We start from the raw sequence: 11,371 nt of genomic DNA, 5'->3' as shown, positions 1-11,371 counted from the left end.
GCCCCCCTGAAATCTGACTGGACTCCCCAAAAGCCTTAAAATGACTGGCAATTTGGCTTGTTAGCTATCAGCTAGCCATTTAAGCTTACCCAATCACTTTCACATATCTTAACCAACATTAGATTGGTTTTACTAACTTTACTATCAAGGTGAGATCTATAAAAGTGCCCCCCCCACCACCCTTATATATTTCTGTATGTGATGGAAAAACTCACAAAAATATTTTTTCCCCTATGATCTGAATGCTTTTCTTCTTCTGTGGTGACTGTACTCCAACGTTTTCCCTGTCTCTGTTTTCAAACTCACACAGAACACGGCAGCACTGCATATCTGTCAACCCACATCAGCAGCACCAAAGCAACGGTGGCACGTGAGAGCATCTGGAAAGTGGCTGGAAATGATGATTTTAGAGTCAACAACCTCCTGGATGAAAAATACAAACCTCTCGACGTCAATGACACTGTGATAAATGTGTGTAAAATGGTGGGTCAAGATTGGGAGTACAATGTGGTTACTAACAACTGTGAGCACTTTGCCTCAGAGATGCGATATGGCAAGGCAGAGTCCAGACAGGTTAGGAAGGTCATCGTGGCAGCAGTGGTTACTATTGTTGTCATCATAGCCATACTCTGGTATGTTGGACCCTTGGTCTTTACTCGCAGAGAAATCATTGCCAGTGTCATTTGAAGTTATCAGACATCTTCTCTTCTGTCTTATCATAATTGCAAATTTGGCTCAATGTAAAAAAGAGCTTTTACTATGAATGTGTAATTCCTCCACTATATCATTTTTATCTTTCATGTCAGTTTACTGTCTTAATTTGTTCATCAAATAAACACTACCTGTTAACCAAATTCCACTTTTTCAGTGTGATTTTTATGTTTTTGAAATGTATTCTTATTCAGAAAAACGCTTTTCCTTCTTCTTGGTGTTGGCGACCATGATGGCGATTGGCAGTGTTAAGGCACGCTGAGTCCCTTTCTTTGCAATTTTTGCATGTTAAAAAAGAAAATTGAGCTCATATTGTTCCAAACATGTCTGCACACTGACGCCAAAATTCTCATCCATTTTTGTTGTTGTTGTTTTTTTGAACAAGTTTGATATTATTCAAAATTTTGCATCAGTCCAAGTCATTTTAATGGGTGATTGATAATTCTGCTTAATTCTTGCTTGCTCACCCCCGCCAACCCCTCCACACCATCTCTCCCTCTCCCTCTCTCTCACTGAAACCTCACTTTAAACACCATAGTTTGCTGGTGTATTACATGGACATCAACCATGGAAATGTAACAGATAAGGGCATAAGTTTGTAGCCTACTCACAGGTCATAACAGAGACAGAATTAACTTGGTTTAGCACTGTGACACGAGTGTGTGCTGTCTGAAGCTCTCTGTCAGGATGGATGGATCCAGCAGGATTTTAAAGGAGTAACAGAACCACAGGTTCACAGTACAAAACTATTCGCCACATTCTACGTAGTTTTACTGTGAAGGCAAATAAAAACACATCAGACTCGGTGTGCAAGGTCTGTTTTTCTCCAATTACAGATTTTAAAAAATGTATCAGAAAATATGGACCCAATGTGTAAAGACCTTTAGCTGCAAAAAAGGGGCTATTAGCAGGCACAAATCTCACACTAAGTTGGTGCTATTGGCTTGGCGGTAAAAAAATCATAGTGGATCTGTCCCAAAGTGTCGTGTTCTAGGACAGATTAAAATGTGACTGTCAGCTGGGATCAAACCTACAACCTTTTATTTGCAACACGACTGACTTTACCTCCTAATCCCCAGTCACCACATAAAAAAATCACATAACAGAACTGAACTCATACATAATTAAACTTGATAAATTCAATATAAAAGTGCTCCGATATCTGCAGTTTAGTACACCTTTATCCAGTTTTTCAACAAGAAAATATACTTTGAATATAATATGAAGACTTTTTGTTTGTTTAACTGTTAAGAGACTTCCAACTTTTCTAGGAAAGGTGTGCAGTGCTGTAAGTTTCACTACTGTACAGTTCAACAGAAATGAAACTTAACCTCTGCAGGTTTATTGCCCACTGATAAACCTGAGAGCCAGGGCATTTGTATTGACTCATCAAGTCAATGATTAGTCAAATACAGGTCATACAGCCAGGTTTAGCGTTCACCATGTGTTTGTATAACCTTTGCCTGTCACCTGGGGTTTGCATGACATGCAAACACTGAGCACGTTAAGTTTCGTTTTCAGCAGTATTAGATTGGCTGCAAGTCGCTCCTGTTCTTACCTGATAAATGAAGACATGGCTCCAACACTGGTGAGTCTCCTGCTGCTGCTCATGATAAAGAGACACTGAAGCTGCTTCATTCAAATACATACAAGCTGTATCTTTTGAAAAATATCATTATTATTCCATCGTAAATCAAGTACTTGTGATGCTTAGTGAGGCCGAAAAGAAAGATATAATGGCATCATGAGGTCCAGTAGAAACATTGGGTTACTTTTTTCTATATCAAGATAATATACAGTGTTTAACAAATTTATTAGACCACCTGTCTCAGAGACCATCCAGCATCATGAAGTGCTTTAATACGGACTCTTTCATTTTCAGTGAGCTCTCCACGTTCTACTATTCCAACAGGAATGAGGAATTTCAAACTGAATTCACCTTTTTATACCCAAACTTGAGCCGGCTCACTGGACTTCTCTGAGAAGTCAGAAATTAATCAAGCATAACATTCAACCACTAAAACTCATTTTTCTCTTCAGGAATCCAAGTAAATAACTATAATTTGGTATATTAATCAAGAAATAATAATGTGCTTTACTATCTTTAAAATTTTTGGTACATCAGTTAATTTGAAAATTCATAGATAATAATAATAATTACATTTTAGCATTAAAATATCATTTGGGTTAAAGAGCTTCTACATATTGGTGTATTAACCATTGCAGAAACATAAAAAATTATTTTGGTTTTACCAGTTTTTACCAGTTTTTACCAGTGCTGTTTATTTAGGGCATCTGTGGCATAAACCTTACTTTGGGTGGTGGTTGAATAAATTTGTTAAGCACTGTATATCAATATATTTTGTCATTATAGTTTGATCATGGCGCAAAGCACGGGGACCTGATTGAGATTATCCGTGATACATATCGACACTGGGCTGTCTACATCGGTGGAAATGAAGTGGTTCACTTGATTCCCTCTGGTGAGTTTTCAAAGATTATCCTCCTGTCTGTGATTTACAACCACAATTTCAAAAAATTGGAGCGCTGTGTAAAATGTAAACAGAAAGACAATATTTGCAAATCTCATAACACCATATTTTATTCGCAATAGAACAATATTTAGACATATAGCTCATTTTGAATGTTTATGGCTTTATGCATCATCTCTTCTTTTAAGAGCAGTCCAAGTGAGTGAATATATATCATGAAATGGTGAATCGTCTCAGTTTCAACATCGTCTAGGTTTTTATGTTCTATTGTAGATAAAATTTGGGTCTATGAGATTTGCAAATCATTGCATTCTGTTTTTATTCACACAGCATCCTTTTTTTTTTTTGAAAGGTGGATTGTACTTCAATGATTACTGAGGTGTAAGAGGATCCGTACAGTGTCCTTTTAATATTCAAATATCCTTAATTCTCTTTTTCCTCCTTCTACAAAACACACACACACACAGTTGATGACTCTGGACCTTTTGGTGGCTTTTTGGAACTCATTGACAGCAGCACAGCACAGGTGAGGCGTCAGAAGATCTGGGAGGTGGTGAAACACCATCGTTTCAGAGTCAACAACCTCCTCGATGATGAGCACGAGCCACGGGACCCTCATGACATCGTGAAGGACGCATGTAGGATGGTGGGTCAGGAGGTGCCGTACTCTGTCACGTCTCACAACTGTGAGCACTTTGTCACAGAGCTACGATACGGCAAGGCTGAGTCCAGACAGGTGGGTGTCCTCCTATTTATGTGTGGGTAACTGCCTGTAAACTCAAGTCCATGACAATGGGTGTAACACGACTGAAAACAAATGTAAAAGACAGACGCTATTCAAACTGTACAATCTATGAACTAGATCTGTGCCTTGCAGCGGTCCTGTATCTGAGCTCTGCAGACAGTTCCTTTGATAGAGATTTGGCCTTTCCAAATCATGTGGACTCCAATCAAAGTGTAGAAACATTCAGCAAAGATCCAGAGAAATAGGAAGAACCTGAGATAAATGTTAAGTGTTTTTGCAAAGGGTCTGAATATTTCCATCAATGTGATATTTCAGTTTTTAATTTTTAATAAACTTGCAAAATTTTCTAAAATTCTGTTTTCACTTTGTCATGATAGGATATTGAGTGTAGATTAATGAGAATAAAAATGCATTTTATGGACTGTAACATCAGGCTGCAACATAAGAAAAAAGTGAGAGGGGTCTGAATACTTTCTGAGTGAACTGTATATTTATCTCATGGTTCTTTTGGCAAATGAAGCTGACATGCCTTAATCAGTTGAACTTACTCATACCCATATAGGTATATGGCTTTAAAGGAACACATCTTTTCCACCAGTCTTATGCTAATTTGTCTTACAGGTGAAAATTGCTGCTGCGATTGGAGGTGCAGCAGTAGTGGGCGTTGGTCTTGTGGCTCTGGGAGCTATGATTGGCAGCCTGCTCAAAGGTGACGACAAAAGAGAGAGGAGGCATCACAAATGACAGCAGAGAGACATCCAGATACAAGAAAATGCATTTTAACTTTTTTGATAAACTGTACAGCAGGGGTGTCCAAACTTTTTCCACTGAGGGCCACATACAGAACATCTTAAGGATGGTGGGGCCACTTTCCTATACCTCTCCTTTATGATATTAAAGTTGGGCAATCCAGCAAAATTTAGGTAACGAATTTAAGTCACAGAAGATACATGTCAATGAATTGTTGTGTTAAAATGTTTGTTTACAGAATTCGCCCAGTAGGTAATTCATACAGTTGTCAAACTTTTTTTGTGTGTGAGGATGAGGATAGTTTTGTGTTACCTTCAAGCCCCCAAGGTGACACAGAAATATTCTTGTCTGTCAACAAAAAAACACTGATAAAATATTGCGTCAAGCACGAGCTTCATGTTCTAATGTGGGTCATTTTTCAGTTACTATATGTTTTAGAGTTTGCCATTTGGCTCCCGGACCATAGTTTGGACACCCCTGCTGTAGTGCATTGATTTTATTGTCAATTATGTAAACAATAAAGAATGTATGCAGAGTATGGTCTATGAATGTTTTCCTGTAAACTGTCTTGAATAAATATTTGGTACTTTGGTAATATACAGATAAAGATTAGACAAAGACAGAATAAAAAAAATATCTTTTACAAGCAAGTCTTAACTTGATAATTGTTAATTGATTTAAAAAAAAAAAACAAGTTAATCACATCACTTATTTCTTCAGTTTAAGTAAGCTTTAGATTTTTAAATGTTCTTATTATCAAGTATTTATTTTCATTATTTTAACTTTATGTCCAGCACTTTTAAAGCACTTTTTACCAAAAATGTATTATTATTATTATTATTATTATGATTATCATTATTATCTATAAATTAACATTTAAAATACTACCATTTACTTGTATTTTTGTTTGAGATAAATTAGTACTAGTATGGTGTTTAAATGAAAAAATATTAAACAAACGAGTTTTTAAACTTATTTGTGGTTTGTAAATCAGAGTGTCTTAATTCACTGAGCAATAATATTTATAAACTGCAAACGAGCCCAGAAGACAAACACATCAGGTAGAAAATAACTTGTGTGTAAAGTAAATGATCAGGTGTGCTGTTACCCCGAGGTAGCTGAAGTTGCTGATGTCCAGTGGTCTCTCGTCAGTGTAATAAATGTAGCTGCTCCACTTTAGTTGCCTTTTTAGCTGTCATACAGTTCACGGATTCTTGTGACAGTAGTTCTCGTAGGTGTTCTGTGGTACGGGTCATCAGAGGGGACCCAGATGATGTCTTGAAGCCCCTTGTTGTCAACGATGTCGATGGTCTGCAGTCTCTGGTGACCCATTAGCGATCACATTGCTGTTTTGGGAACAAATCCAGGTCTGCTGGACTGCACCGGTGTAGCTTGACCATATGGCTTGATACCATGTTGTTGTTAGCGTCTTTGCTAACATTAGCAACATTAGCTATCATGGCTTGATCCCGTGTTGTTGTTAGCATTTTTTCTAACATTAGCAACATTAGCTATCATGGCTTGATCCCGTGTTGTTGTTAGCATTTTTTCTAACATTAGCAACATTAGCTATCATGGCTTGATCCCGTGTTGTTGTTAGCGTCTTTGCTAACATTAGCAACATTAGCTATCATGGCTTGATCCCGTGTTGTTGTTAGCATTTTTTCTAACATTAGCAACATTAGCTATCATGGCTTGATCCCGTGTTGTTGTTAGCGTCTTTGCTAACATTAGCAACCTTAACTATTATGGCTTGATCCCGTGTTATTGTTAGCATTTTTTCTAACATTAGCAACATTAGCTATCATGGCTTGATCCCGTGTTGTTGTTAGCGTCTTTGCTAACATTAGCAACCTTAGCTATCATGGCTTGATCCCGTGTTGTTGTTAGCATTTTTTCTAACATTAGCAACCTTAGCTATCATGGCTTGATCCCGTGTTGTTGTTAGCATTTTTTCTAACATTAGCAACATTAGCTATCATGGCTTGATCCCGTGTTGTTGTTAGCGTCTTTGCTAACATTAGCAACCTTAACTATCATGGCTTGATCCCGTGTTGTTGTTAGCATCTTTGCTAACAGTAGCAACCTTAACTATCATGGCTTGATCCCGTGTTGTTGTTAGCGTCTTTGCTAACATTAGCTATCATGGCTTGATCCCCTGTTGTTCAAGGTTCTTTATTAGAACCCAAAAGGGTAAATTTGTTGTGCAGACAGGAGTACAGCATCCAAGAGACAAAAAAAAACAACAACACTGATTCACAATACAAGACACAATCCACAAAATACATTGAAAGCCGACATTAAAATGCCAAAAAAACCATTGAAGATTAAAACCAAGTCATGATAAAGTGCTCTAGAAGACATCCATTCTAAAATAATACTCTCAAAGTGCTTAAGTGCTTTTGAAGGCTCACTAAAATAATATAAAGTCCTTTCACGTTAAAGTGCATCATCTTCATCATGATCCCATGTTGTTGTTAGCGTCTTTGCTAACATTAGCATAAGAAGTCATAATAATGAGATACTAAGTCATAATAATGAGATAGCCTACTAAGTAGGCTAACACCAATAAAGCTGATTCTGATTTCAAGCCCGCTCTGGGATCAGGACACTATGCCTGCTGACTTTTCTATCATCTCACTCATCTCACATGAACATTTGCAGTAAGTAATGTACTAACTGTAACTGACATTACTGTGGTGAAATGCCTCAACTCGCATGCACATTTGCACCAAGTAATCTACTAACTGTAATGTAAACTACTGTGGTAAAATGGCTCATCTCATATGCATATTTGCACCAATTAACCTATTACCGTACTAATTAGTAATGTCATCTGTGTACTGTTGCCAGATGTTGGAGTAATGAATATTATCGTTGTAACTCAAAGACTGTAAGAATGCGCCCTCCCCTCATATGCACATGTTGCAGTAATCACCTGTGTTAAATGATCTTATCTCATGTAAAGCTGCACACACCCTAACATGTTTAATACTTCTGATCATGTCTAGTCAGCATTCTTGCACCATTTATACATCTTGCAACCATGCTATCAATACACACAGACCTGTACTAAAAAACAGTAACAAAGTTGTAACACGTTCATATTTCATGTCATTTAAACAGTGGTATGTAGCTGTAACTTTTTTCAAGTTTTCTTCTTGTGTAAGTCAACTTGTATTTTTGGTTTAAATAGTTTACAAGCTCATTTGTGTTAATCTGCAAAGGTTTGTATTTTATATGATTTTTTAGTTGTAGTATGATTTGCAATTTTAGATTTAAGTAAAGTTTTTAATTTGGTAAACTATGTTGTGGTTAATATGCGGGGGTGCTTAAATGTAGGAGATGCCAAATGTGTCTGTAAGCTGCCGCAGGATGCATTGCTTTTCCCTTGGTAAAGCAGATCCATCCATCAGTTTTATTCTCAGCATAATTTCATAATTGCTATACTTCAATACTTTAGTTAACTAAACACATGCACTGTAAAATCCAATAGTTATCCCAACTCAGAAAAAAATAAGTTGAAGTTACTAATTTTCAAAAATGTGTACTTCTTACTAAGTTCCATTGAGTACCACTAAATTACAGGGTAGAAAAGTCATCCATACACTGTAAATTCTAACAAGTTAAGTTTACTTAAAAGAATTTAGGAAACCGATTACCTTGGGAAAAGTAAGTAAAAGAACTTAATTGTGTCAGGTAGATTGAAATTATTATATCTGAGTAAGCTGTACTTCTGTGTGAGCACTGAAAGTATCTGAAATTGTGACACCATGAGTGAGGAGGTCAATGTTGTAGACCACGCTGTCTGTATGTGACTGCAATTTGGAATAAATAAGAGCTGCTCACACCTCTTGTGTGAGAGCTTGTCAAAATCACTAAACTTGTCTGGGAGCCCTTCCTCATGACTGCTCGTCACAACCAGAAAGGCACTCAGAAAATTGTCGGCTGTTCCAAATTCAAGGTCAACAATCTCCTGGATACTACATGTAAGCCTCGTGACCCCAAGACCATTGTGAAGGAGGCCTGTGACATGGTGGGTCAGCCAGTGTCGTACTCGTTGACTTCTAACAACTGTGAGCACTTTGCCACAGCACGACGCTACGGCAAGGCAGTCCAGACAGGTGAATGTCATTTTTGAAGCATTTGTTTTGATTCCACTCATAGAACTTTTGACCCGTCCTATGATTTCACCATTCTAGTTTTGCTTTGTCTTTTCGGTTTATCAATTAAAGAACAGTGGACATCTTAGCAAATGTTTGATTTACCAGATTAAAAACAAAAAACTTTACAATTTCATAGTTCAAGGTGCCAAAACAAATTTCAAAACCAAGTATAATAACATTTGAACACAACTATTAAATTAGAATAGAGGGCAACATTTTTGTGGTGCTTATTAACTTATTCACTGCAAGGGATTTTGTTTTGCAGGTCCAAAGTTCAGGATAGAACTGCAGGAAGTGCTGGAATTGCTACTCTCTAAAGTGCTGCTTGAGTGTAGTCATTGCTGTAGTTGCTGCTTTGTTTGTTGGTGATATTAAACACACCAAGGCTTAGAGAAAAGAAGCAGATACATGATATCAAACGATGTGAAAATATGACACACAATAATTGCAGTACTGTGTTGACTGATTGACTCTTTTTCATATATCCTTTCCATGGATATTTTTCACATTCATCTGAGAAAGCTCCCATACTAAATGTTTGGAAAGGACAGAAGTTGATGGACGAATGCTCTGTCTCTCAAATTCATAACGGGCCAATCAGAGCAACAAGACAAAATAAGGTAGTAGACATGCGCAGCTCCAGAACAAATCTGAACTGTACAGGATATGCTTATCTATGTGTTAATATAAACTTCTCACCCATAGGTTTTGTCTCAAACTTCACCCACTTTTTTTAAATGAGACGTTCTATCCATGACAGATCATAGTTAATATTGCAGGTAATGACACTAACAGCTGTAGATTATTTCTTTGCTATTTAAACTGCTGCTAGCTCTTAAGCTAATTATTTCAGGGTCTGAATTTTGGTGCAGGACTGCAAGACAGTCTGACTACAGACCGTAGATCTCTGACAGCCCCTTTTACAGACCGTTCATTTCAGACACCGTCTCTGTCAGAATGTGTTACTTTTTACCTTTGGTATCCTTACTCTTACCTCAAACAGAGGTTTAATTTTGAGTTTGATTTCATTTCAAAACTCTTAGCATGTATTCCAGTTATGGTAGAGATGGCAACTGAACGGTCTGTGAGAGTGGCGGTCAGAGATATATGGTCTAGAGCCACACTCAACTGGGTTGCAAAACCATGCATAAATTCCTGTTAGTCCTGCTCTCATTATACAACATCACCCTGCAAAGAGTTATACATTTACAAGTATCCATGCAGTGCCACAAGGCATGAATTTGCATGGTTGAGGAACAACACACCACCTGGTCGGCAGGTGAGAAGGACTAGCAGAAACAGTGTTTCCCTCTCAGACTGAAGCAAGCGAGCAGGTGCACAGTCCATCCAGGTATAACTGTCGACATCAGACTGTCTTCTGCAGTTCATAAACTCATGCATGATCTCCCTTTCTCCATTCTTACCATGTAAATGTTGTAGTCATGCCTCAAGTGCTCTGCATCCTGCAGTGTTTAGATTGCTTCAGTACACATGACACCCTGAACAAGGCTTATGAAAAGGAACAGAATTAAAGAATAATCAGACACTAATAAAAGACATCACTCCTGAGTAGGGATGGCACGATTACCCGTTTTCATGATTAATTGCGGTATTAAAGTTCATGATTAGTTAATCGCAAGGTTTCCTAAATACCGTCAATTTCCAGAAAAGATTATGCCGGGAACCATATTGGTACGTCAGCACAACTCGCCCGGAGTGAAAACAAAGTTGCAAAACAACCGTGTCACCGCCTCCTGTTGCTTTCTGCAGTTGCAGGCGGAGGTGTGTCACAGTCCCAAACAAGCTACAGCATGGAAGAGGAGGAGCTGTTCCCTCAGAATAGATGGTTGAAGTCAGCCGTGTGGGATTTTTTGGATACAAAAAAAATGACCAGAGTGTCATTGTGGAAGATGGCCAGCCTAAATTTAAAACATGCCACACAAAAGTTGCCGTAAAATCAGGCAATACTTCAGCACCTGTGGAATAACCACCCGGCGTTGTACGCCAAAGTAAAGTTAAATAGTAACCGGGTTAAGTCATCTCAATGTTAGGGATGGGGATCAAAATCCGGGTCCATAAGGATCCAGTTCTGTGTTTTTTAAATACCCAAAATCAATAACGTTTTAGCTTATCGATACTGCTATCGAGTCTCACAGGCTCTGTGATGCAAAATCATTTTAAGATAAGACTGGTGTATAAACATAACATCAGTTCTTTCAAGGGGAACATAAACTAGAAGTGTCATGCATCACATAAAACAAGAATGTACCTTAAACTGTCGGCTTGAGGAAAAAAGACGCTTCCCGTGAGTTGCATCCTATCATACAGTATCTTGCTGCTATCCAGTGCTGGGAGTAACATGCTCATATCCCTCACCTCAGCTGCTTCAGGACAGTTTTCTTCTTCAGCTGCTCAGATAAATGCTGAAGTGTTCCACAACTTTGAGCAAGTCCTGTTTGTTTACAATATTAATCCAGTGTAGAAATCTGTGGTGGAACCAGCAGTAT

General features: G+C 38.0%; 1 protein-coding gene across 1 annotated transcript; it reads left to right on the top strand.

The window, feature by feature from the left end:
- The first annotated feature begins 2,216 nt into the window (after positions 1-2,216).
- Positions 2,217-5,228, top strand: LOC121526468 (phospholipase A and acyltransferase 4-like). Its single transcript, XM_041813080.1, has 4 exons — positions 2,217-2,299; positions 3,086-3,194; positions 3,671-3,939; positions 4,570-5,228. The coding sequence occupies exons 1-4, from the start codon at positions 2,285-2,287 to the stop codon at positions 4,690-4,692; spliced, it is 516 nt and encodes a 171-aa protein (XP_041669014.1). The 5' UTR covers positions 2,217-2,284; the 3' UTR covers positions 4,693-5,228.
- The last annotated feature ends 6,143 nt before the right edge of the window (positions 5,229-11,371 follow it).

Source organism: Cheilinus undulatus, linkage group 18 (genome assembly GCF_018320785.1).
Source record: "Cheilinus undulatus linkage group 18, ASM1832078v1, whole genome shotgun sequence".
NCBI lineage: Eukaryota > Metazoa > Chordata > Actinopteri > Labriformes > Labridae > Cheilinus > Cheilinus undulatus.
The sequence above is the reverse complement of the archived record's forward strand: the minus strand, read 5'-3'. Positions and strand labels throughout refer to the sequence as shown.

Coding starts and splice junctions, on each gene's coding strand:
- LOC121526468 (XM_041813080.1), top strand. Junction 3,195..3,670: donor GGTTCACTTGATTCCCTCTG/GTGAGTTTTCAA, acceptor ACACACACACAG/TTGATGACTCTGGACCTTTT. Junction 3,940..4,569: donor GCAAGGCTGAGTCCAGACAG/GTGGGTGTCCTC, acceptor TTTGTCTTACAG/GTGAAAATTGCTGCTGCGAT.